Consider the following 26,950-nt stretch of genomic DNA (forward strand, 5'->3'; position numbering starts at 1 on the left):
CCTGACATAAGTGGGAATGTGTCAAAGTTAGTATGGCCAAGGGACTGAGCACATACAGTAAAATCCCAGTCATAATGTGATAGAGCAGAAGTGAGTCAGGGAGGATGCATCAGAGATGGTCATAGTAAGTTATCCCTTCACTGACCGCCTGTCCTTCCAGTTCTCTGCTGCCAATGACTGGAACAAACTTCAAAATCTCTGAAGCTGGAGACTCTTAGCTCCCTCACTAGCTTTAAGCACCAGCTGTCAGAGCAGCTCACAGATCACTGCACATAGCTCATCTGTAAATAGCCCAGCCAATCTACCTCATCCCCATACTGAATTTACTTATCTTGCTCCTTTGCACCCCAGTCTCTCAACTTGCACATCCTACCATTTCAGTGTTTAATTGCTATATTGTAATTACTTTGCCTCAATGGCCTATTTTCTGCCTTACCTCTTATCCTACCTCATTTGCACATGCTGTATATAGATTCTACTGTGTGTTTGTTTATTCTATGTGTAACTCTGTTGTGTGTCAAACTGCTTTGCTTTATCTTGGTCAGGTCACAGTTGCAAATGAGAACTTGGTTCTCAACTAGCCTAGCTAGTTAAATAATGTTGAAATAAATTTTACAAATAAACTGCCCCACAGCAATTCTTATTCTCGCCACAAGACAAGGACAGCCTTGTGTTTCTTTTCCCTAGGGCTTGTTACTGTAATGAATAGGCTACACTGTATCTGTATTGATAGCAGAACCACTTCTTCTACATGTCCAGTGGTGGTAGGTGCCGTTTAAGATTAGGTAGGACAATGTCTTTATGAGCATGGCATTATTTTCATTAGAGCACATTGGATGACTCATGGATAGGTTTAGGCTTCAACATGATACTCACATTTGCCCTTTACCCATCATGAGGTTGCTACAAACTACCCTACAAATGAACATTTATAACATAGGTGCACAGATTGAGACAAATTGGAATAATCAAGGTGACAGAGTGTGACAAATTCAATACTGACTTGCACACTCTTGCCTGCATATAGCTGATCTAGAGTGTAATCATTAGTCCAAACCAGTTGCAAAATGTTCCATTCTGTAACTAAAACAATAGTTTATTTTGGACAAATTAACTTAAGTCCCTCCCAGTTCAGTTCCGTGTGCTTCCGTTTAAGAAAAGTTTTGCAACAGAATGAATACACCCCTGATGACAGTTCACTTTCATTGCAGCGTCATCACTTTGCTCATTGTATAATTCCTTCTATGCACTCTCCTCCTCACCTTTTCCCTTTGCCTGTGGACTTCAGTGCACATCACAACAGCGGTCTGTGACCAGGTGCAAAAACTTCTCCAAGCCAAACTGTCATACCATAAACACGAAACAGCCTACCTTGTCACCATATTAACTTAATATTCTAGTTTGTTAACTCAACAAACTAGAACTAACGCATTAGTAAACCCACTATCACACAGTAAGCACTTTAATAGTTACACCAGCAGGCCCCGGTGGCAATAAATTAATAAAACACAAAAGCTTACCTTGATTTGGAAGAGTTGCCGTGTTGGATAGCCTTAGCCTGCTAGCTAACATAAATAACATGACACTTCAGAGTCAAGTTGTTGAGTAGGCTAAATTAGCTGCATTAGCCAAGTGAGTGAAAGGTAAACTAAAGAAGTCTCTCCCTCTCGTTCTCTCTCTATAGCCAGTCTCTCAACAATGACTAAATGCCCTTACAGCCAACCATGTACAGTGGATCTCTGGCACCCTCCTCTGGCTATAGTGTGTTGTGAAAAGAAGCAGCAGCCAACAGGTCAAGGCTGAAACATTAATCTGCTTGAACTTTGCATAAGATATTAATAAGTGGTTCATTCTTGGCTTGTCCTCCGTCCCATCCCTCCCCTTGTCCAGTGTCCACTCACCCAGCCTCCCTGCCGGATGATGTAGTCTGCCTCAGCCTCCTCCAGGAAATTGACCCCCAGAGGAAGGAGGGTGGCCAGGATCTGTCCTTCTCCCTGTAGGGCCTGCAGCAGCACTAAAGGTACCAGCACCTGGGGACAGTGAGAGCAGAGTATTAGGCCCAGTTCAAGACACTACCCAAAAGGAACCAGGATGGATAAAAGCAAAATGGTGGTTCCACCAGGACTTTCAACAAGGCTAAGGGGAGCTTCCACCACACATCAGATTCAGGGATGGCACGGTAATTGTATAATCATGTAACCGCTAATTATGAATTAAGACATTAGTGAAAAAAAATCATAACAGTAAAAACATTTTTTTTAATCCATGTTTACATTACTCAACTTCATATTCAAGTCGACAAACTTTACCCAAAAGCAGCGAAGTAGTTTGGCTTACATCTAACGGCAGATAAGGAGAGACCAGACAAAAGTAGCTAGTTTTAGAATTTTGTGATGTGGACTAAACAGTTGACTGAAGGCAGGACATACATTTGAGTCCGTTTGTGGTAACATGGACTCGTACGTGATTAAACTTTGTTGCTTGTTTCAGCAAGGTGTTGTAGCAAACCAGTCTTCGGTTCCCTGTGTCTTTTTTGCTATTCAAACGATAAAGAACGGTGACCGCAGTCAATTGGCTGACAAATACCAGTCATTCCAAAATCATCGAAACCCTAATCAGATTCCTTAGGGCTGTGGTGTTTGCAGATCCTAAGAGCTAGGGAAAAAGCTTCTAGGTTCTGTTTCTGAACTAGGCCTAATAGGTTGTCAGGCAGTAACAGCAGGTGCAAAGTAGAGAGATCCCTCACCTTGGTCCAGCCGCTCTGCGTGTGGCAGGAGACGTCTTGTGCTGCTTTTCTGAAACGCTCGTAGTCCAAAGGGCTGCCAAATGAACACAGTGATCATTCGCCAATGACCTTGTAAGTAACTTGAGAAATGCATGCGTCACAGAAAGCTGGTTTATAAATATGGTTAAGCTACATTAGAGACACATGCATTCCTAGTCTGTGTGATATATGAGTAATGTTCTTACATTTCTCTAACTTGAGAAAATCAAACTGAAGCCTATATGCTAGATTGTCATTTATTAAACCTATATGGAGTTTCTTAGAAGAAGGCCTCAGAGTGGCACAAGGCACTGCATCTCAGCGCAAGAGGCGTCACTAGAGTCCCTGGTTCGAATCCAGGCTCTCACTTCCGGCCGTGATTGGGAGTCTACCCCAGCCAAACCGGATTGTTCGCCGCACATCATTGTAAATAAGAATTTGTTCTTAACTGACGTGCCTAGTTAAAAGGTGAGAATATTTTTTTATGAATAAATCCATATCATTAAAAGCGCAGTAAAAAAAAAATTTTTTAAATGGACTGAAGTAGTCATATAATACAACCTCATACAAAATGTCCATGTGCTGTTCTGAACTTGCTAGACAGGAACACTTTCCCTAAGACAGTATGAAAGGCACCATCAACTCCACCCTGACTGTAGGCCTACTGTACAGGTGAGCCAGAGACGCATGTATATTTAGGCTGATGAGGCTACCCAGGCACTGCTGTGCTGTCTGTATTCAAGGACTCTTGAAGGCACTGAAAACGCATGCGTTTTCCCAACCAAAATGGTCAACTACCAAACTAATAGGTTTCAACAACGAAAAGGGAAAACCACAATACAAAGAGTTTACTAAACCTGTTCTCTTTTAAAAAGGGTGAACAGTGAACACTACAGCGGGCTACTCATGCTGCATGCACACACACAATGAGAATGTTTGGCTAGATGTACACCAGGGGAGAACTGCCCCCTCTCATTGAAGCCACGAAGTTCAAGGCCGACTGCAGTACTGCAGGCATTGTTTTCAGAAAACAGGATCCCCATTATAGTGAACAGGAGGATGGCAATCTTCATGGATACATTTTTTTATAAACCTGGTACCAATAAGTTCAAACGTTTTGGGTAGCCTTCCACAAGCTTCCCACAATAACTTGGGTGAATTTTGGCCCATTCCTCCTGACAGAGCTGGTTTAACTGAGTCAGGATTATAGGCATCCTTGCTCACACAAGCTTTTTCATCTCTGCCCACAAATTTTCTATAGGATTGAGGTCGGTGCTTTGTCATGGCCACTCCAATACCTTGACCTTGTTGTTCTTAAGCCATTTTGCCACAACTTTGGAAGTATGCTTGGGGTCATTGTCCATTTGGAAGACCCATTTGCGACCAAGCTTTAACTTCCTGACTGATGTCTTGAGATGTTGCTTCAATATATACACAATTTTCCATCCTCATGATGCTATCTATTTTGTAAGTGCATCAGTCCCTCCTGCAGCAAAGCACCCCCACAACATGCTGCCACCCCCGTGCTTCACGGTTGGGATGGTGTTCTGCGGTTTGCAAGCCTCCCCCTTTTTCCTCCAAACATAACGATGGTCATTATGGCCAAAGTTCTATTTTTGTTTCAGACCAGAGAACATTTCTCCAAAAAATACAATCTTTGTCCCCATGTGCAGTTGCAAACCGTAGTCTGGCTTTTTTAATGGCTGTTTTGGAGCAGTGGCTTCTTCCTTGTTGAGCGGCCTTTCAGGTTATGTCGATATAGCCATTAAAAAAGCCAGACTACGGTTTGCAACTGCACATGGGGACAAAGATTGTATTTTATTGTGGATATAGATACTTTTGTACCCGTTTCCTCCAGCATCTTCACAAGGTCCTTTGCTGTCGTTCTGGAATTGATTTGCACTTTCCGCACCAAAGTACGTTCATCTCTAGGAGACAAAATGCATCTCCTTCCTGAGTGGTATGACGGCTGCGTGGTCCCATGGTGTTGATACATGCGTACGATTGTTTGTACAGATGAGCGTAGTACCTTCAGACGTTTGGAAATTGCTCCCAAGGATGAACCAGACTTGGAAGTCTAAAAAAAAATTCTGAGGTCCTGGCTGATATCTTTTGATTTTCCCATGATGTCAAGCAAAAAGTCACTGAGTTTGAAGGTCGGCCTTGAAAAACACCTCCAATTGACTCAAATTATGTTAATAAGCCTATCAGAAGCTTCTAGAAGCTCATTCTAAGCTCATTCTAAAGCCATGACATAATTTTCCAAGCTACTTAAAGGCACAGTCAACTTAGTGTTTGTAAACTTCTAACCCACTGGAATTGTGATAGTGAAATTATCTGTCTGTAAACAATTGTTGGAAAAATTACCTGTGTAATGCACAAAGTAGATGTCCTAACCGACTAGCCAAATCTATAGTTTGTTAACAAGACATTTGTGGAGTGGTTTAAAAACAAGGTTTAATGATGCCAACCTAAGTGTATGTCAACGTCCAACTTCAACTGTATATATATATATATAACAAAAAAAATGTCCCCGTCTTTCAAAGAATTCGTAAAAATCCAAATAACTTCCAAAACGGTCATTAAGACACTAACAGCTTACAGACGGTAGGCAATTAAGGACACAGTTATGAAAACTTAGGCCACCAAAGAGGCCTTTCTACGGACTCTGAAAAACACCAAAAGAAAGATGCCCAGGGTCCCTGCTCATCTGCATGAACATGCCTTAGGCATGCTGCAAAAGGCATGCAGATGTGGCCAGGGAAATAAATAGCAATGTCCGTACTGTGAGATGTTTAAGAAAGCGCTACAGGATGGACAGCTGATCGTCCTTGCAGTGGCAGACCATGTGTAACACCTGCACAGCCGAACATCACACCTGCGAATGGCAACAACAACTGCCCGAGTTACACCTGGAACGCACAATCCTTCCATCAGTGCTCAGACTGTCCGCAATAGTCTGAGAGAGGCTGGACTGAGGGCTTGTAGGCCGGTTGTAAGGCATGTCCTCACCAGATATCACTGGCAACAACGTTGCCTATGGGCACAAACCCACCGTCGCTGGACCAGACTGGGCTGGCAAAAAGTGCTCTCCACTGACGAGTCACGGTTGTGTCTCAGCCGGGGGTGATGGTCGGATTTGCGTTTATCGTCAAAGGAATGAGCGTTACACCGAGGCCTGTACTCTGGAGCGGGATCGATTTGGAGGCGGAGGGTCCGTCATGGTCTGGGGCGGTGTGTCATTGCAGGCAATCTCAACGCTGTGCATTACAGGGAAGAGTAGGCTCATCCTGACATGACCCTCCAGCTTGACAATGCTCCCGTCAACGCAGGAGGTCTTCTGGTAGGCTGTCATTGTAAATAAGTTTATGACTTGCCTAGTTAAATAAAGGTAAAATAAAAGTACCCTGATACTCAATGAAAGGGGTAACACTGAGCTAGCCTGCAAAGTCACTTCCTGGGGTAGCTCAAACTGCGCATGTTGTCTACATAAATAAATATGAGACGCCATCTAAACCTACCTCCTAGGCTTCAAATGCTCTATCAAGTCTTCACATTGAAATGAATGGCGTCACGTGATCGATGGCTTTGTCCATTCATAGATCGTCATTGGTGTATACTGCAGAACAGACACTCACGCACTGAGGAGTGTGTGTACAGTGGAGGTCAGGTGTGTGTCCAGGTCTCTGGCCACCCGGTCACCCAGAGCAGCAAGGCAATCCTCGATGGAGCTCTCTGGGTTGGCAGGGCTGAACACCGGAGACATGTGGCAGTCGAAGCCTGTACTGGAGTAGTCTGCAAACACACACCCATTAATGTCTTTAACAGTCCCAGTTGTACAAGAGCAGTGTGATGAGAGTCGAAAGACCCAACTATTAGCATGCTCAGACGTCGGTGTTGTGAGGGCATACAATATCTGTGGGTGTGTGTGTGTGTGTGTGTGTGTGTGCACATCCTCTTACAGGCTGAGATCTCATCTTCCAGTTGCCTTAGCTCTTCCTCTATCTGTCCTTTCATCACTCTGTTCCGCTCTCTCTCCATAGCATACTGGTCATCTCCTGGAAGGGAACACAGATACTCAGATAACAGGCACATATTTAGAATCAATGACATTATCTATGTTTCCACTTTTCCAGTGATTATTTGTTGTTGTCGACATTTAGAAAGTTGTCATAGAAAACAGACAAGACAATTGCCTGCTACAGTGTTTCCATTGAACTGTCTTGTGTTGAGAAAAACAGCTGGACGTCAGAACTAAAAAAAAGTAACACACTTAAGCCAAAATCTAGTGTCTGGAGGTTTTCATTATCCAAATTGCGCATTAGTAAATTGGTGACAGCCTGGATGCCTTCCCTCCAATTTGTTTCATGTCTCAGGTACAGTGGGGAGAACAAGTATTTGATACACTGCCAATTTTGCAGGTTTTCCTACTTACAAAGCATGTAGAGGTCTGTAATTTTATCATGGGTACACTTCAACTGTGAGAGACCGAATCTAAAACAAAAATCCAGAAAAATCACATTGTATTATTTTTAAGTAATTCATTTGCATTTTATTGCATGACGCAAGCATTTGATCACCTACCAACCAGTAAGAATTCCAGCTCTCACAGACCTGTTAGGATGGCTTCTTAAAGAAAAACAGTTCCACTCATTACCTGTATTAACTCCATACGGTGAAACTTGTACTCCAGTAAATTTGAAATACAGAGACCCACAAAAGTGTGAACAAACCTTCAAATTAGTGAATTCAGCCACACACACACATTGCTACAGGTGCATAATTTTACATTTTTAATTAAAAAAAAAATCTAAACACGGCCATGTCAGTCCTTTGGTGAAGCACCTTTCGCAGCGATTATAGCATCGAGTCTTCTTGGCTATGACGCTACAAGCTTGGCACACCCGTATTTGGGAAGTTTCTCCCATGCTCTACAGATCCTCTCAAGCTCAGTCAGGTTGGATGGGGAGTGTTACTGCACAGCTATTGTCAGGTCTCTCCAGAGATGTTCGATCGGGTTCAATTCGGGCTCTGGCTGGGCCACTCAAGGAACTTCAGAGACTTGTCCCGAAGCCACTCCTGCGGTGTCTTGGCTGTGTGCTTAGGGTCGTTGTCCTGTTGGAGGGTGAACCGTTGCCCCAGTCTGAGGTCCTGAGCAGGTTCCCTCCAGATATGCGGCTTGGAAGTCAGGCCAAAGACTTCAATCTTGGTTTCATCAGACCAGAGAATCTTTCTCATGGTCTGAGTCATTTAGGTGCCTTTGGAAAACTCCAAGCGGGCTGTCATGTGCCTTCTACTGAGGAGTGGTTTCCGTCTGGCCACTCTACCATAAAGGCCTGATCGGTGGAATGCTGCAGAGATGGCTGTCCTTTTGAAAGGTTCACCCATCTTCACAGAGGAATTCTGGAGTTCTGTCAGAGAGACCATCAGGTTCTTGGTCACCTCACACGATTGCTCAGTTTTGCCGGGTGGCCAGCTCTAGGAAGAGTCGTGGTGGTTCCAAACCTCTATTTAAGAATGATGGAGGCCAGTGTGTTCTTGGGGACCTTCAAAGCTGCAGAAATGTTATGGTACCCTCCCCGGATCTGCCTAGATTCCGTCGACCTCACGGCTTGGTTTTTGCTCCGACACGCACTGTCAACTGTGAGACCCTACAGACAGGTGTGTGCCTTCCCAAATCATGTCCAATCAATTGAATTTACCACAGGTGGACTCCAATCAAGTTAGTTGAACGAAAAAAGGGATGTACCCGAGCTCAATTTCGAGTCTCGTTGCAAAGGGTCTGAATACTTCTGTAAATAAGGACTAATAAGGTTAGTTATTACATTTGCAAAAATGTCTAAAAACCTGTTTTCACTTTGTCATTATGGGGTATTGTATGTAGTTGAGGATTTTTTATCCATTCTAGAATAAGGCTGGCCCTTCCACTTCCACTTGCCCCTTACATTTTTACAGAAATGCTTCAATTAGTTGCTTGTCATTTCCATATATTTTTCTTCGCTGCATGTGTGACAAATAGGACTGGTTGAGTTATGATTATTGTAATTTACAAAACATTTATTGTTTAACCATAGGGTTGCAAAGGGTCGTAAACTTTCCGGTAAATCTCAAGGATTTTTCAGAAAATTGTCCATGGAAAGTTAAGCCTGGGAATTTTGGGAATTTTGCTTAAAATGCATTTAAAAAATTAATAATAATATTTCCTTATAAGTGAACCTTTTTCTTTGGGAAAACTATACCCAATTCAAACTTCTTCCATTTATAGAACAGCATACATTTTGGACACCAAGTATGTGGGCAAGAGCATCCTGTCTGGTGCAGAGATCAACAAGCCCTATGGTGTCATCACTACTGTGACTCGCCACCTGGGCAAGGTTCTTGGCAGTCTGGCAAAGTACACTTCCAAGCAAGGGCTTTGGAATGGAGATGTAATATGGCAGTAATGCCAACATATCTCATCAGCCACCTGGTGGAAGGGATTTCGTGGGTCTGAGGCTCTTTCCCCCTCCATCCTCCAAATCCCACCAACATTTTTATTTAACCTTTATTTAACCAGGTAGGCAAGTTGAGAACAAGTTCTCATTTACAATTGCGACCTGGCCAAAATAAAGCAAAGCAGTTCGACACATACAACGACACAGTTACACATGGAGTAAAACAAACATACAGTCAATAATACAGTATAAACAAGTCTATATATGATGTGAGCAAATGAGGTGAGATAAGGGAGGTAAGGCAAAAAAAGGCCATGGTGGTGAAGTAAATACAATATAGCAAGTAAAACACTGGAATGGTAGATTTGCAATGGAAGAATGTGGAAAGTAGAAATAAAAATAATGGGGTGCAAAGGAGCAAAATTAATTAATTAATTAAATACAGTAGGGAAAGAGGTAGTTGTTTGGGCTAAATTATAGGTGGGCTATGTACAGCTGCTCTGACAGCTGGTGCTTAAAGCTAGTGAGGGAGATAAGTGTTTCCAGTTTCAGAGATTTTTGTAGTTCGTTCCAGTCATTGGCAGCAGAGAACGGGAAGGAGAGGCGGCCAAAGAAATAATTGATTTTGGGGGTGACTAGAGATATACCTGCTGGAGCGTATGCTACAGGTGGGAGATGCTATGGTGACCAGCGAGCTGAGATAAGGGGGGGCTTTACCTAGCAGGGTCTTGTAGATGACATGGAGCCAGTGGGTTTGGCGACGAGTATGAAGCGAGGGCCAACCAACGAGAGCGTACAGGTCGCAATGGTGGGTAGTATATGGGGCTTTGACAAAACGGATGGCACTATGATAGACTGCATCCAATTTGTTGAGTAGGGTATTGGAGGCTATTTTGTGAATGACATCGCCGAAGTCGAGGATTGGTAGGATGGTCAGTTTTACAAGGGTATGTTTGGCAGCATGAGTGAAGGATGCTTTTTTGAGAAATAGGAAGCCAATTCTAGATTTAACTTTGAATTGGATATGTTTGATATGGGTCTGGAAGGAGAGTTTACAGTCTAACCAGACACCTAAGTATTTGTAGTTGTCCACGTATTCTAAGTCAGAGCCGTCCAGAGTAGTGATGTTGGACAGGCAGCGATCGGTTGAAGAGCATGCATTTAGTTTTACTTGTATTTAAGAGCAGTTGGAGGCCACGGAAGGAGAGTTGTATGGCATTGAAGCTTGCCTGGAGGGTTGTTAACAGTGTCTAAAGAAGGGCCAGAAGTATACAGAATGGTGTCGTCTGCGTAGAGGTGGATCAGAGACTCACCAGCAGCAAGAGCGACCTCATTGATGTATACAGAGAAGAGAGTCGGTCCAAGAATTGAACCCTGTGGCACCCCCATAGAGACTGCTAGAGGTCCGGACAGCAGACCCTCCGATTTGACACACTGAACTCTATGAGAGAAGTAGTTGGTGAACCAGGCGAGGCAATCATTTGAGAAACCAAGGCTGTCGAGTCTGCCGATGAGGATGTGGTGATTGACAGAGTCGAAAGCCTTGGCCAGATCAATGAATACGGCTGCACAGTAATGTTTCTTATCGATGACGGTTAAGATATCGTTTAGGACCTTGAGCGTGGCTGAGGTGCACCCATGACCAGCTCTGAAACCAGATTGCATAGCAGAGAAGGTATGGTGAGATTCGAAATGGTCGGTAATCTGTTTATTGACTTGGCTTTCGAAGACCTTAAAAAGGCAGGGTAGGATATAGGTCTGTAGCAGTTTGGGTCAAGAGTGTCCCCCACTTTGAAGAGGGGGATGACCGCAGGTACTTTCCAATCTTTGGGAATCTCAGACGACACGAAAGAGAGGTTGAACAGGCTAGTAATAGGGGTGGCAACAATTTTGGCAGATCATTTTAGAAAGAAAGATTTGTAGGGGTCCAGATTTTGCAGCTCTTTCAGAACATCAGCTGAACGGATTTGGGAGAAGGAGAAATGCGGAAGGCTTGGGCGAGTTGCTGTGGGGGGTGCAGTGCTGTTGACCAGGGTAGGAGTAGCCAGGTGGAAAGCATGGCCAGTCATAGAAAAATGCTTATTGAAATTCTCAATTATGGTGGATTTATCAGTGGTGACAGCGTTTCCTATCTTCAATGCAGTGGTCGTCTCAGAGCGCAACTGGTCCTTGTTTGGGAACACACACCAAAGCACGCAACAGGCTGACCAATACAAGGGTTGAAAAATTGGTGGCCATCTGGGCAAATTTGAGGCTTTTTGAGCTTGACAACGAGCCATCCTCAAGGTTGGAAAGTGACAGTGAAGATGAGGCCTCAAAGTCTGATGTTCAAGAGGGGGACATTGAGGAGGTCCAGGGAGAAGACATGGAAGCCTGAGAGGAAGACAATCAAAGCTTGAGATTCTAGACTATAAATTTTGTAGATGCATGTTTAAAATGTTTTTTGGGAGATGCGGTGGATCATTGGGGATCATTCAATATTCCCTTTGTTTTGTTTTTCAGTGAAATCATCCCATGAGAAGAGTCAACTCATTTAATTAATGTTCAATTCATAACAATTGTTTCTTCTATTGGAAGGATTTAATCATTTGCAATTATGTCTACTTATGATAAGGTAAAAAGGTTTATGTTTCTGTCTCCATATGATATGGTAAATATCCAATGCAAAAAACATGTAAATTAGATGTTATTCATTTGCATATATTTCCATTAATTCCCATATATTCCTGTTAATTTCCACCTCTGAATATTCCCCAAAATGGGCAACCCTTTTTAAACCATAATATGTATTCTGTCTTTTCTGATGGACTAAACTGAAATTGCAAACAACTTTCTATGGCTTGTTTTAAACGAAGCAATATTGTGGAGAGGATTTCATTTTCAAATAACCGAAACAGAGAGGTTGTAATCTGAATAAAGGGGAAAATGCCATTTGTGAACACGGATTGAGCCATTCTTACTAATCTGCTAGTGAACCAGTTTGGACTTAAGTATAGCTTTTGTATGACTGAAGCCATTAGTGAGAGGTCGAATGCTTTAATATTTTCTGCCCTCCGAATTCATTAATAGGCCTGTTTCATTTTGTTTGGCTTGCCATTCCAAATAAAATATATTTCTTTGTTCATATAACACTTTATTTTTTTAATAATAATTTTTTCTTTTTTAAACAGCTAGTTAGGTGTAGGCTGGGCCACAAGCAAATAAGTAAACTGAGATACGACTAAATTAGTTAATTCAGGGTGTTTTTCCCACAAATAGGCAGGTGTTGTCCTTTCCATGGTAGCGAGATATTTTACTAACCTTCTAATAACATGCATTGTAACGGAATATGAAAAACGTCAGATTATTTTATTGGTAAACTACCTGGTAATGTAAAAGTATAATTTTGTGGTCAAATACATATACTTATCATAATTTGGTTGTAATACAGAAAGGTTAGAAAAATTATCTAGATCCTCTGAGGCTATGGAGGGATCCAAATTGTGGATTTTAAAGAAACCATGAACCCCTTTGATTTTAAGCCCTGATTTTTAGCCTCTTGATATTATAGTTGGATCGGATTTTAATAGCCAACATTGATGGTCATAATAAATAGTTATGCCGATAGTGGACAACTTTGTTCTACTCCGACAGTTAAATACTTTGAGAAGTAGCCATTATTTACTATTTTACACATAAGGTTACTAATACTTCAAATTAGTGGATTCAGCAACACCCGTTGCTGACAGGTGGATAAAAATTGAGCACACAGACATGCAATCTCCATAGACAAACATTGGCAGTAGAATGGCCTGTCCTGAAGAGCGCTGACTTTCAACATGGCAAAGTCATAAGATGCCACCTTTCCAACAAGTCAGTTCGTCAAATTTCTGCCCTGCTAGAGCTGTGTACCGGTGGATCTATTTCAAGGCCTACCTTCAAACTCGGTGCCTCTTTGCTTGACATGAGAAAATCAAAAGAAATCAGCCAAGACCTCAGAAATAAATTGTAGACCTCCACAAGTCTGGTTCATCCTTGGGAGCAATTTCCAAACACCTGAAGGTACCACATTTATCTGTACAAATAATAGTCCGCAAGTATAAACTAAAGTCGACCGATAATTATTTTTCAACGCCGATACCGATTATTGGAGGACCAAAAGAAATATCATACCGATAAAAAATATATATATTTTTTAAAAGCCTATTTTTTCAAATTGATTTGTAATAATGACAATTACAACAATACTGAATGAACACTTATTTTAACACATAAATAAAATCAATTTAGCCTCGAATAAATAATGAAACATATTCAATTTGGTTTAAATAATGCAACAAAAAAAAAAGTTGGAGAAGGAAGTAAAAGTGCAATATGTGCCATGTAAAAAAGCTAACGTTTAAGTTCCTTGCTCAGAACATGAGAACATATGAAAGCTGGGGGTTCCTTTTAACATGAGTCTTCAATATTCCCAGGTAAGAAGTTTTAGGTTGTAGTTATTATAGGACTCTCTCTCTATACCGTTTGTATTTCATATACCTTTGACTATTGGATGTTCTTATAGGCACTATAGTATTGCCAGTGTAACAGTATAGCTTCCGTCCCTCTCCTCGCCCCTACCTGGGCTCGAGCAAGGGGAACAACTCCAAGTTTCAGAGCGAGTGACGTCAACGATTGAAACGCTATTAGCGCGCACCCCGCTAACTAGCCAGCCATTTCACATCGGTTACACCAGCCTAATCTCGGGAGTTGATAGGCTTGAAGTCATAAACTGCTCAATGCTTGAAGAATTGCAAAGAGCTGCTGGCAAAATGCACGAATGTGCTGTTTGAATGAATGCTTACGAGCGTGCTGCTGCCTACCACCGCTCAGTCAGATACTTGTATGCTCAGTCAGATTATATGCAACGCAGGACACGCTAGATAAACTAGTAATATCAACCATGTGTAGTTAACTAGTGATTGATTGTTTTTTGTAAGATAAGTTTAATGCTAGCTAGCAACTTACCTTGGCTTACTGCATTCGCGTAACAGGCAGTCTCCTTGTGGAGTGCAACAAGTGGCAGGTGGTTATAGTGTTGGACTAGTTAACTGTAAGGTTGCAAGATTGGACCGACCCCCCCCCCGAGCTGACAAGGTGAATATCTGCCGGTCTGCCCCTGAACAGGCAGTTAACCCACTGTTCCTAGGCCGTTATTGAAAATAAGAATGTGTTCTTAACTGACTTGCCTAGTTAAATAAAGAATAAATACAATTAAAATGAATAAAAACATCTGCCAAATCAGTGTCCAAAAATACCGATTTCCGATTATGAAAACTTCAAATCGGCCCTTCCGATTAATCGGTCGACCTCTAGTACAAACACCATGGGCCTAAGCAGCCGTCAAGCCGCTCAGGAAGGAGACTCATTCTGTCTCCTAGAGATGAACGTACTTTGGTGCAAAAAGTGCAAAACAATCCCAGAACAGCAAAGGACCTTGTGAAGATGCTGCAGGAAACGCGTACAAAAGTATCTATATCTACATCACTCGTTTTACTATGTCGACATAACCTGAAAGGCCACACAGCAAGGAAGAAGCCACTGCTCCAAAACCACCATATAAAAGCCTGACTCTCGTTTGCACCTGCACATGGGGACAAAATGTGTACTTTTTGGTTAAACGTCCTCTGGTCTGATGAAACAAAAATAGAATTGTTTGGCCATAATGACCATTATGTTCAGAGGAAAAAGGGAGAGGCTTGCAAGCCAAAGAATACTATCCCAACCGTGAAGCACAGGGGTGGCAGCATCATGTTGTGGGGTGCTTTGCTGCAGGAGGGACTGGTGCACTTCACAAAAGATGGTATCATGAGGGAGGGAAATTATGTGTATATATTGAAGCAACATCAAGGCATCAGTCAGGAAGTTAAAGCTTGGTCGCAAATGGGTCTTCCAAATGGACAATGACCCCAAGCATACTTCCAAAGTTGTGGCTAAATGCCTTAAGAACCACATTGTCAAGGTATTGGAGTGGCCATCACAAAGCCCTGACCTCAATCCGCTAGAACATTTGTGGGAAGAAATGAAAAAGCATGTGAGCAAGGAGGCCTACAAACCTGACTCAGTTACACCAGCTGTCAGGAGGAATGGGCCAAAATTCACCCAACTTATTGTGGGAAGCTTGTGGAAGGCCACCTGAAATGGTTGACCCAAGTTAAACAATTGAAAAGGCAATGCTACCAAATACTAATTGAGTGTATGTAAACGTCTGACCCACTGGGAATGTGATGAAAGAAATAAAAGCTGAAATAAAATCACCCTACTATTATTCTGACAATTCACATTCTTCAAATAAAGTGGTGATCCTAACTGACCTAAGACAGGGAATCTTTACTAGGATTAAATGTTAGGAATTGTGAAAAACTGAGTTTAAATGCATTTGGCTAAGGTGTATGTAAACTTTCAACTAACTGTACACACACACACACACACACACACACACACACACACACACACACATATTCTGCAAGGCCCCAGAGCCTGCAACATCAGTAAGCAAGGGGCGATCACAGTGGAGATCGGAGTATCTGTCCACAGGACCACTAAGCCGTACACACCACAGAGCTAGGCTTTATGGAAGAGTGGCCAGAAAAAAAGCCATTGCTTAAAGGAAAAAAAATAAGTAAGCACATTTGGTGTTCGCCAAAAGGCATGTGGGTGACTCCCCAAACATATGGAAGAAGGTACTCGGATCAGATAAAACTACAATTGAGCTTTTTGGCCATCAAGGAAAACACTGTCAGGCGCAAACCAAACACCTTTCATCACCCCGAGAACAGCATCCCCGCAGTGAAGCATGGTGGTGGCAGCATCATGCTGTGGGGATGTTTTTAATTGGCAGGGACTGGGAAACTGGTCAGAATTGAAAGCATGATGGATGGCGCTAAATACAGGTTAACCTGTTTCAGTCTTCCAGAGATTTGAGACTGAGACGGAGGTTCACCTTCCAGCAGGACAATGACCTAAAGCATACTGCTAAAGCAAACCGTGAGTGGTTTAATTGGATACCAATCCAATTGTGGTACGACTTAGATTGCTGTACACCAGCAGAACCAAGCCAACTTGAAGGAGCAGTTTTGCCTTGAAGAATGGGCAAAAATCCTAGTGGCTACATGTGCCAAGCTTATAGAGACCTACCCCAAGAGACTTGAAGCTGCAATTGCTGCAAAAAGGTGGCTCTAGAAAGTATTGACTTGGGGGTGAATAGTTAAGCACACTTAAGTTAGTTTGTCTTATATGTTTGTTTCACAATAAAAAATATGTTGCATCTTCAAAGTGGTAGGCATGTTGTGTAAATCAAAATCCACCAAAAATCTATTTTAATTCCAGGTTGTAAGGCAACAAAATAGTAAAAATGCCAAGTGGGGTGAATACTTTCACAAGCCACTAATGTAGGGCTTAATGCTCCTGAAGTAATCTATTCAAAATCAAATATTCTTCTTTGCCATTATTTAGTTGTGTTAAGGGATTTTTTTTATCAATAATGACTAATTATGTATACATTTTAATCAGGACTGACTAATCAGAAAACTATTATGTTACTGTATAGATGTATGAATTTTCTTTAAACCCTAGTACTGAATATAATGTGTGTAAATATAATCAAGAATTAGAACAATGACTGTCTGTTCCTTGGTAGAAATGAATGAACTTATCGCTAGAATGCTTATCTACACAGGCAGACCTTGGCTCTGGTCATAGAGTATCTAAGTCTTGAGAACCATACAGCCATTGTACTGGAGCGGAGATGAGACGGGGTATTACGAACACTAATGACGTCATCTTCAGTTTATAACCTGTGGTAAACTATCATGTTCAGTACTCTCGAGAATAAACGCAGCTGGTTGATATTTGAGACTGGTCTCTGTCCATTTTATACAAATAAGAGTCTTACAAATTCTTAGGAATTGACAGAGTGTTTAATTTTAATTGGGTATTAAAAACAGAGGAATATAATTCCTGTAACATATGGTTCAGTCAGCCAGATACACAGTGCAAACATTAGTTATGTGCAAAACCTCTTACTGACTGTATGGTGTAATAACTGCAGGCCACAAACATACACATACTGTAGGCCTATGTAATTTTTACAGGGAGGTTAGGTTAAAAAGGTACCAATTTTTTTTTTTACTGTACTGTATGGAGACTATGGACACCAATCTACAGAGCAAAGTTAAACCATTGTTCAATGCTCATCACTTTTTGACAGTCACACTTACAAGTAGCAGCAACGCACTCCCTCTCCGTTAAGTGTAGGCCCCTCAGGTGTGGATATTAAATATACACCAATTACCAAACAAGCTATAGGCCATAGCGGACAAACAGCACTGAGACGTACATAGCAAAACATGTAGTGAATGTACACACCCTTTTCAAGCTGCTCTCTCCTCCCTCACCTTCTCTAGCAATACACGCTCTGCTCTCATTACAGGCCCAGATGCACACACACACACACACACACACACACACACGTGAATTATTCACAACATCCATTGCATGTTGCTGGAGGCAGGCAGAGACCCACATGACAGGGCGCACACATCCCTCCCTCCCTGTTCTCCTCCACATCTCTTCAGCCCACTCACTGGTTAGGAAACAAACAATGCATCCACTCAGCCAGAAAGGACCGTGGGAGGGGGGGCGAGTGTGATGCAGAGAGATTTCATTGGGCCGCTGTGGATGATGCTCGGTCAGTTCACACTGCCTCTGAAGCGGATTTGGTTAACTCCACTATGCTGTTAACATGCCAGCTATATGACTGGGCCCAAGGCTAGCCTCCCCCTGCTCTCATTGGTTTGGAAGCAAGCAGCACAGCTAAAACAAGGCATCTGCCAACACATATGAAAAGAACACAGAAACAAGGGCATAGCGCAAATTCTCCTTAGTTAAAGTAAGAATGGATTGCTCAATTCCATTATCAAGAATTAAATAGAACTGATCCACTAGCAGTACTCAATAAATACTGTACTTATTTCTAGGAAAGGGATGGGTCAAAGGGAAGCAGGACTCTTTATCCAGGTAATGCTGTCTAATGCCTAGTACAGCAGCCAATTTCCACACATCAAGCGTCTCATTCACCCTTAAACCCTCAGCTGGCCGCTCAAACTCACTCAGTGAGAAGCAATGAGGCTCCCTGTTGGTTTTGCCAGCCAGGCTAGGTGCTGGTTCAGCAGTCCAGCCTGCGCCTCCCTTTTCTCTTGACCGGTGGCGTGTGAGTAATGCTACGGAGATTGCACGCAACCGGCTGTCAGAACAAGGAGTGGGCCGAGCGGAAAGCAGGGATCAAGCACTCTTCTCTACATTACCCACCCCCTCTGACAAAACAGACAAGAGGAAATACAGAGGTCCAGCTCCTCCTGTCAGAGCAAAAAGGTCTTTGCCTTTCATAGGGAACAGTCAGACTCCTTCTTTAACCATGGCAATCACATGTGGTACATGGCAGACAGAGAACCCCAGACTACCGCTCCTGCATGGGCTATCACGCCATCCGTATTTAGAGCAGTTCAGGCTAGTTAATGGAGGAGGTAGTAATGGTTCCATTTAGTAGATCAAACCATTTCTCACCCTAACGCCAGTGACTGTCAACTAGGGTTGAACGATGTCAACCTCTGTCCTATCATGGTTATATTCTCATAAAACATTGTGATATACCACAGTATCACCCCCTAAAAACATTTTGGGAATAAAAATTGTAATATACAAAAAAACTGCTAAAACCAAAGTTGTGCCATTTTCATCGACCTGGCCAAGACTTTGTCAATCACCGCATTCTTATCAGAAGCCTCAACAGCCTTGGTTTCTCAAACGACTGCCTCGCCTGGTTCACCAACTACTTCTCAGACAGAGTTCAGTGTGTAAAATCAGGGGGCTAGTTGTCCGGAACTCTGGCAGTCTACGGGGGTGCCACAGCGTTCAACTCTCTGGCCGACTCTTGTCTCTGTATACATCAATGATGTCGCTCTTGCTGCTGGTGATTCTCTGATCCACCTCTACGCAGATGACAACACTCTGTATATCTCTGGCCCTTCTTTGGACACTAAACAAACATCCAGACTAGCTTAAATGCCATACAACACTCCTTCCGTGGCCTCCAATTGCTCTTAAATGCAAGTAAAACTGAACGCATGCTCCTCAACCGATCGCTGCCCGCAGACGCCCACCTAGCATCACTACTCTGGATGGTTCTGACTTAAAATATGTGGACAACTACAAATACAGTGCCTTGCGAAAGTATTCGGCCCCCTTGAACTTTGCGACCTTTTGCCACATTTCAAGCTTCAAACATAAAGATATAAATCTGTATTTTTTTGTGAAGAATCAACAACAAGTGGGACACAATAATGAAGTGGAACGACATTTATTGGATATTTCAAACTTTTTTAACAAATCAAAAACTGAAAAATTGGGCGTGCAAAATTATTCAGCCCCTTTACTTTCAGTGCAGCAAACTCTCTCCAGAAGTTCAGTGAGGATCTCTGAATGATCCAATGTTGACCTAAATGACTAATGATGATAAATACAATCCACCTGTGTGTAATCAAGTCTCCGTATAAATGCACCTGCACTGTGATAGTCTCAGAGGTCCGTTAAAAGCGCAGAGAGCATCATGAAGAACAAGGAACACACCAGACAGGTCCGAGATACTGTTGTGAAGAAGTTTAAAGCCGGATTTGGATACAAAAAGATTTCCCAAGCATTAAACATCCCAAGGAGCACTGTGCAAGCGATAATATTGAAATGGAAGGAGTATCAGACCACTGCAAATCTACCAAGACCTGGCCGTCCCTCTAAACTTTCAGCTCATACAAGGAGAAGAGTGATCAGAGATGCAGCCAAGAGGCCCATGATCACTCTGGATGAACTGCAGAGATCTACAGCTGAGGTGGGAGACTCTGTCCATAGGACAACAATCAGTCGTATATTGCACAAATCTGGCCTTTATGGAAGAGTGGCAAGAAGAAAGCCATTTCTTAAAGATATCCATAAAAAGTGTTGTTTAAAGTTTGCCACAAGCCACCTGGGAGACACACCAAACATGTGGAAGAAGGTGCTCTGGTCAGATGAAACCAAAATTGAACTTTTTGGCAACAATGCAAAACGTTATGTTTGGCGTAAAAGCAACACAGCTCATCACCCTGAACACACCATCCCCACTGTCAAACATGGTGGTGGCAGCATCATGGTTTGGGCCTGCTTTTCTTCAGCAGGGACAGGGAAGATGGTTAAAATTGATGGGAAGATGGATGGAGCCAAATACAGGACCATTCTGGAAGAAAACCTGATGGAGTCTGCAAAAGACCTGAGACTGGGACGGAGATTTGTCTTCCAACAAGACAATGATCCAAAACATAAAGCAAAATCTACAATGGAATGGTTCAAAAATAAACATATCCAGGTGTTAGAATGGCCAAGTCAAAGTCCACACCTGAATCCAATCGAGAATCTGTGGAAAGAACTGAAAACTGCTGTTCACAAATGCTCTCCATCCAACCTCACTGAGCTCGAGCTGTTTTGCAAGGAGGAATGGGAAAAAAATTCGGTCTCTCGATGTGCAAAACTGATAGAGACATACCCCAAGCGACGTACAGCTGTAATCGCAGCAAAAGGTGGCGCTACAAAGTATTAACTTAAGGGGGCTGAATAATTTTGCACGCCCAATTTTTCAGTTTTTGATTTGTTAAAAAAAGTTTGAAATATCCAATAAATGTCATTCCACTTCATGATTGTGTCCCACTTGTTGATTCTTCACATAAAAATACAGCTTTATATCTTTATGTTTGAAGCCTGAAATGTGGCAAAAGGTCGCAAAGTTCAAGGGGGCCGAATACTTTCGCAAGGCACTGTAACTACGTGTCTGGTTAGACTGTAAACTCTCCTTCCAGACTCCCATTAAGCATCTCCAATCCAAAATTAAATCTAGAAATCCGCTTCCTATTTTGCAAGAAAGCATCCTTCTCTCATGCTGCCAAACATACCGATCCTTGACTTCAGCGATGTCATTTACAAAATAGCCTCCAACACTACTCAGCAAACTGGATGCAGTCTATCACAGTGCCATCAGTTGTCACCAAAGCCCCATATACTAACCACCACTGTGACCTGTATGCTCTTGTTTGCTGGCCCTCGCTTCATATTCATCCCCAAACCCACTGGCGCCAGGTCATCTACAAGTCTTTGCTAGGTAAAGCCCCACCTTAGCTCACTGGTCACCATAGCAGCACCAACCCATAGCACGTACTCCAGCAGGTATATTTCACTGGTCATCCCCAAAGCCAACTCCTGCTTTGGCCGCATTTCCTTCCAGTTCTCTGCTGCCAACAACTGGAACGAATTGCAAAAATCACTGAAGCTGGAGTCTTATACAGTTGAAGTCAGACGTTGACATACACTTAGGTTGGAGTCATTAAAACTCGTTTTTCAACCACTCCACAAATTTCTTGTTAACAAACTATAGTTTTGGCAAGTCGGTTAGGACATCTACTTTGCATGACACAGGTCATTTTTCCAACAATTGTTTACAGACAGATCATTTCACTATCACAATTCCAGTGGGTTAGAAGTTACCATACACTAAGTTGACTGTGCCTTTAAGCAGCTTGGAAAATTATGTCATGGCTTTAGAAGCTTCTGATAGGCTTATTGACATAATTTGAGTCAATTGGAGGTGTACCTGTGGATGTATTTCAAGGCCTACCTTCAAACCCAGTGCCTCTTTACTTGACATCATGGGAAAAGCAAAATAATCAGCCAAGACCTCAGAAAATAAATTGTAGACCTCCACAAGTCTGGTTCATCCTTGGGAGCAATTTCCAAACGCCTGAAGGTACCACGTTCATCTGTACAAACAATAGTACGCAGGAATAAACCCCATGGAACCACGCGCCCGTCATACCACTCAGGAAGGAGACACGTTCTGTCTCCTAGAGATGCACTTTTTGCACCAAAGTATGTTCAAATCAATCCCAGAACAACAGCAAAGGACCTGGTGAAGATGCTGAAGGAAACAGGTACAAAAGTATCTATATCCACAGTAAAACGAGATCTATATTGGAATAACCTGAAAGGCTGCTCAGCAAGGAGGAAGCCACTGCTCCAAAACCGCCATAAAAAAGCCAGACTACGGTTTGCAACTGCACATGGGAACAAAGATCGTACTTCTTGGAGAAATTTCCTCTGGTCTAATAAAACAAAAATATAACTGTTTGGCCATAATGACCATTGTTATGTTTGGAGGAAAAAGGGGGAGGCTTGCAAGCCGAAGAACACCATCCCAACCGTGAAGCACGGGGGTGGCAGCATCATGTTGTGGGGGTGCTTTGCTACAGGAGGGACTGGTGCACTTCACAAAATAGATGGCATCATGAGGCAGGGAAATTATGTGTATATATTGAAGCAACATCTCAAGACATCAGTTAAGTTAAAGCTTGGTCGCAAATGGGTCTTCCAAATGGACAATGACTCCAAGCATACTTCCAAAATTGTAGCAAAATGGCTTAAGAACAACAAAGTCAAGGTATTGGAGTGGCCATTACAATGACCTGACCTCAATCCTATAGCAAATTTGTGGGCAGAACTGAAAAAGAGTGTGTTAGCAAGGAGGCCTACAAACCTTACACCAGCTCTGTCAGGAGGAATGGGCCAAAATTCACCCAACTTATTGTGGGAAGCTTGTGGAAGGCTACCCGAAACGTTTGACCCAAATTAAACAATGTAAAGGCAATACACTCGATTAGTATTTGGTAGCATGTAAACTTCTGACCAACTGGGAATGTGATGAGACAGCTGAAATAAATCACTCCTATTATTGTGACATTTCACATTTCTTAAAAGTGAAAATCATAACTGACCAAAGACAGGGAATTTTTACTAGGATTAAATGTCAGGAATTGTGAAAAACTGAGTTTAAATGTTTTTGGCTAAGGTGTATATAAACTTCAACTGTATATAGATTTTCCCTATTGTGTTATTGACTGTACGTTTGTTCATCCCATGTGTAACTGTTGTTTGTGTCGCACTGCTCTTGGCCAGGTCGCAGTTGTAAATGAGAACTTGCTCTCAACTGGCCTACCTGGTTAAATAAAAGTGAAAAAAATATATTAAAAAATAAATAAAAATAAAAATTGTTGAACGCCTGGGCAGAAGCTAAGTGCTGGCAAATATTTTCTAAAACTATTTTCTGGTGGAGATCCAGCATGGAACAGGTATGTGTGTGCCTCGCTCACAAGGAGAAAATCGACAGTCAACTGACGAGGAACATGCCTTACTGTAGTGAGTTAGCCCATGATTTTATAACCTGGATAGAAGCGAAGTCTACCATCTTCAGAACTGGATAATAAATTGCTTTACCTCATCCTCCCCTCTTAATAGGCTATTGTTTATCATCTCTAATAAAAGCTGTGATTGAGACCAGCCTATAAGACTCACACTTTCATTCTTGTTCTTTTTGAAATGGACAACAGTGCCGCCTTAGGCTATTTGAATATTTGGGAATATTTGGCTTCTGTTTATAAAACGTAAAGCTTTTATATTAGGCCTAGTAAGAGGATAGGTTATTGGCCATTTGGTTTTCAACCTCACATGGATGGATTTTCCTGCCCCTCACATATCATTTCTTTCTTAATATGCTTAAACTTGTCATTCGATTTTTCTATATTGATATGGTTTGTTCTCTCATTATTAGTACCCTGGCCCTATTACGTTTTTATGCTATTCAAACATCTTTTTTAGATGGAACTCTGTTCAATGCATTCATTGTTTGATCGGGAGAAAAAACATGCACGCATAAATCGTTGAAAGCGTAGCCTAGCCCCAAGTCATATTGAATGGAGAAGGGAATATTGCCTAGGTTTTTGAAAACAGCTAAACAGAATATAGTTAAGGAGTGTCCATTATAAAAACAAATAGAGCAAGAGAAAGACAGCGGGATTATATTTTCTGACTGGACCTTTTGCACTGCTTTGGTGGAATTCTCCACTCTGTCTAGCCTACATTCCTCTCCTACGTTCTGTAGACCTATAGAACCGAGTCCAATTATTGAAATAGGCTATATATCAAATAGGAATAGGCAGATTACTCTGAATGTCGCTTGTGTGCTGCACTACTCCATTCTTTACTGCATGTTGCCAATCATCGTTGATAGATTATACCATTGTAATATCGCCCAACTCTACTGTCAACATTACTTGATTCTGTTCTGTCTCTACATAACTAGGGTAGAGATACCAACATGCTTGGAAGTGGTGCCAGCCCAAGCTGCCCATCCATTCTATAAAGGCATGGTAGGACTCCAGGAAGCTTTGAGTGACACATGCGTGCTGACCATGTTTGTGTGAGCTCCCAGAATTAGGACAAGAAAAGACTAACGGTCCACTCGCTCAACCCAGACAGAATACAGGACAGCCTCTGTACTAAAGCTACTGGGCAGGTTTTCAAGCCAGAAACCAAGACAGCAATTACATATTTCTAATGAGAGCCAATGAAAAGGGGGATGGGCACTGGCAGGCAATCTGTATAGACGAGTCTGCACTCCAATTATTTACTCGAAGTGTGCACTCGTACATGCTCTCGCATTGGTTTAAACAAAAACGCTTACACCAATTTTAAATACATGATGGAGAGTGTGCTAATGGTGGAGAATTGGGAACGGGAAGCAGCCAGTCCCTCCTATCTCCAGTATCTTCCCCATCCTAATTTGGTGGGAGTGTCACTTACCTCCACCAGCAGTGGACAGTAGCTGGGAGGGGGGCAGGAGGCCCAGGTAGTTGAGGACAATGTACTTAGTCTCATAGTGGAAACCCTCAGGCACAGAGGTGGAGCACAAGGCAGCCATTGAAGATATGCAGGGTCAGACTCTCAGGCACATGCAGTCAAATGTGGAAAAAGATCAAACTTCTGAAAGTAGAGAAAAAAAAGCACACTGGTTATTACAGTCAAGGTATCTAGTAAGAGCATATATGGTGTAAGGTTAGTAAGAGCATATATGGTGTAAGGTTAGTAAGAGCATATATGGTGTAAGGTTAGTAAGAGCATATATGGTGTAAGGTTAGTAAGAGCATATATGGTGTAAGGTTAGTAAGAGCATATATGGTGTAAGGTTAGTAAGAGCATATATGGTGTAAGGTTAGTAAGAGCATATATGGTGTAAGGTTAGTAAGAGCATATATGGTGTAAGGTTAGTAAGAGCATATATGGTGTAAGGTTAGTAAGAGCATATATGGTGTAAGGTTAGTAAGAGCATATATGGTGTAAGGTTAGTAAGAGCATATATGGTGTAAGGTTAGTAAGAGCATATATGGTGTAAGGTTAGTAAGAGCATATATGGTGTAAGGTTAGTAAGAGCATATATGGTGTAAGGTTAGTAAGAGCATATATGGTGTAAGGTCAGAAACAAAGTAGGACATCTACAAATAAAGCATTGTGCACATTTCGTCCTGTCATGAGGCACAAAAACACATGGTCAAAACTGTTTTTTGGATTGCATGTATGGGGATGACACAGGCAGCAGAGACTAAGCCTGAGGCACCAACAACTCAACATCTGTTCATTAACAGCACAGCCTGGCCACTATCTCATCATACCATTCATATCATGGTGCAACTGCAATGATGCACTGCAACTACAAACTCTTAAGGCAATTGTTTGCATGAGTGATATGATAGCTACATTTTCAGTAGACAGTGTATCCAAACACAAAGCACCTTTCACAACACATATTGGGCATGAACCATCAAGTTGTCACAGTAATAAGTCAACATTTGAGTACTGTTCGATACCCGCGATAATCGTTAGCAAATTCAGCGACCTTTAGCTAGTGTACTACTCACTAGTGTTAGTACACTCAGTGTAGGTTAACCTTAAAAAAGCAGGGTCCGTCAAAGATCAATATGGCACTACAATTGAAGAGAAAGTTCATTATCGTTAAGACATTATCTTAGACTATGACACAAGACGTACCCGTTTCCAGAGACAAATGCAGTCCTGACAAATGCACGTGCTGAGCAACAAAACTTGAAACACGTTCCACACACCAGTACCAGCAGTGGCAAAACAGTTATGGATGTCACCAGGGTGTGTCGAAGTTTTTTTTATATCGGTCCTTTCCAACAAAAACTTGCCTCTCACGTCTCTAATTTAGGGGCTGGGTAGCCATCATGACTATAACATGCGCCTCAGTTTGTGGAGAGTTCAAAGGGCGTTTTCATGTATTTAATTTAGCTGATTAATTTATTAATTGCATAAACACACTCGTGGTAAATAACAAAATACTCATATGTTTGCTGTATTTATAATATGTAAAAAATTAAAAGGTGTCATATCATGTATTTTGATTATCCACCCTGTTATCAAATTATCCTCAAATTAAATGTGCAAATTTCTTAATAGGAAAAAAAAACTCCAATACAGTTGATATGAATATTGTACTTAACAGAAAGAAAAATTAAAACATTTAATAAAATGATTCCACGCAGACCAAAAAGAGAGTTGTAACCAGGGTTGCCAGGTCTGCTGTTTTTGGGACCAATCAAATCAGATAAACAAGGCCTGAAAACTAGCTCAAATTTTTTTCGCAGCAAGACAGGAGTTGAACCATTTATCCAATAGGTGTCTTCATAATGACAATGTAAAAACAACTGGTAAAATTGCTTTACCTTTTTCTCCGCATTTCTCTTTGTTATTGGTTAATCATATCAAATGATTTAATCTGAACTATAGAAAGGATTGATTGTGAATGAGG

The 26,950-nt window shown here is 42.0% G+C and overlaps 1 protein-coding gene across 2 annotated transcripts in view; it reads right to left on the reverse strand.

Moving 5' to 3' along the window:
• The window catches only part of LOC109889559 (bcl-2-like protein 13), a 41,427-nt gene extending 15,030 nt beyond the window's left edge, over positions 1-26,397 (reverse strand). Inside the window, exons 1-6 of one of the 2 annotated variants that reach the window (XM_020481070.2) lie at positions 26,170-26,397; positions 24,928-25,107; positions 6,727-6,822; positions 6,403-6,559; positions 2,747-2,819; positions 1,902-2,030 (exon numbers count right to left, since the gene is read on the reverse strand). In XM_020481070.2, coding sequence (XP_020336659.1) covers positions 1,902-2,030; positions 2,747-2,819; positions 6,403-6,559; positions 6,727-6,822; positions 24,928-25,045 — 573 coding nt within the window. In that variant the 5' untranslated portion in view covers positions 25,046-25,107; positions 26,170-26,397. Of the gene's footprint in view, positions 1-1,901; positions 2,031-2,746; positions 2,820-6,402; positions 6,560-6,726; positions 6,823-7,199; positions 7,259-24,927; positions 25,108-26,169 lie in introns of those variants that run through there. The other variant, XM_031823001.1, reaches the window with a different exon arrangement.
• Positions 26,398-26,950: the final 553 nt, after the last annotated feature.

Source organism: Oncorhynchus kisutch, linkage group LG4, assembly GCF_002021735.2.
Source record: "Oncorhynchus kisutch isolate 150728-3 linkage group LG4, Okis_V2, whole genome shotgun sequence".
Lineage (NCBI taxonomy): Eukaryota > Metazoa > Chordata > Actinopteri > Salmoniformes > Salmonidae > Oncorhynchus > Oncorhynchus kisutch.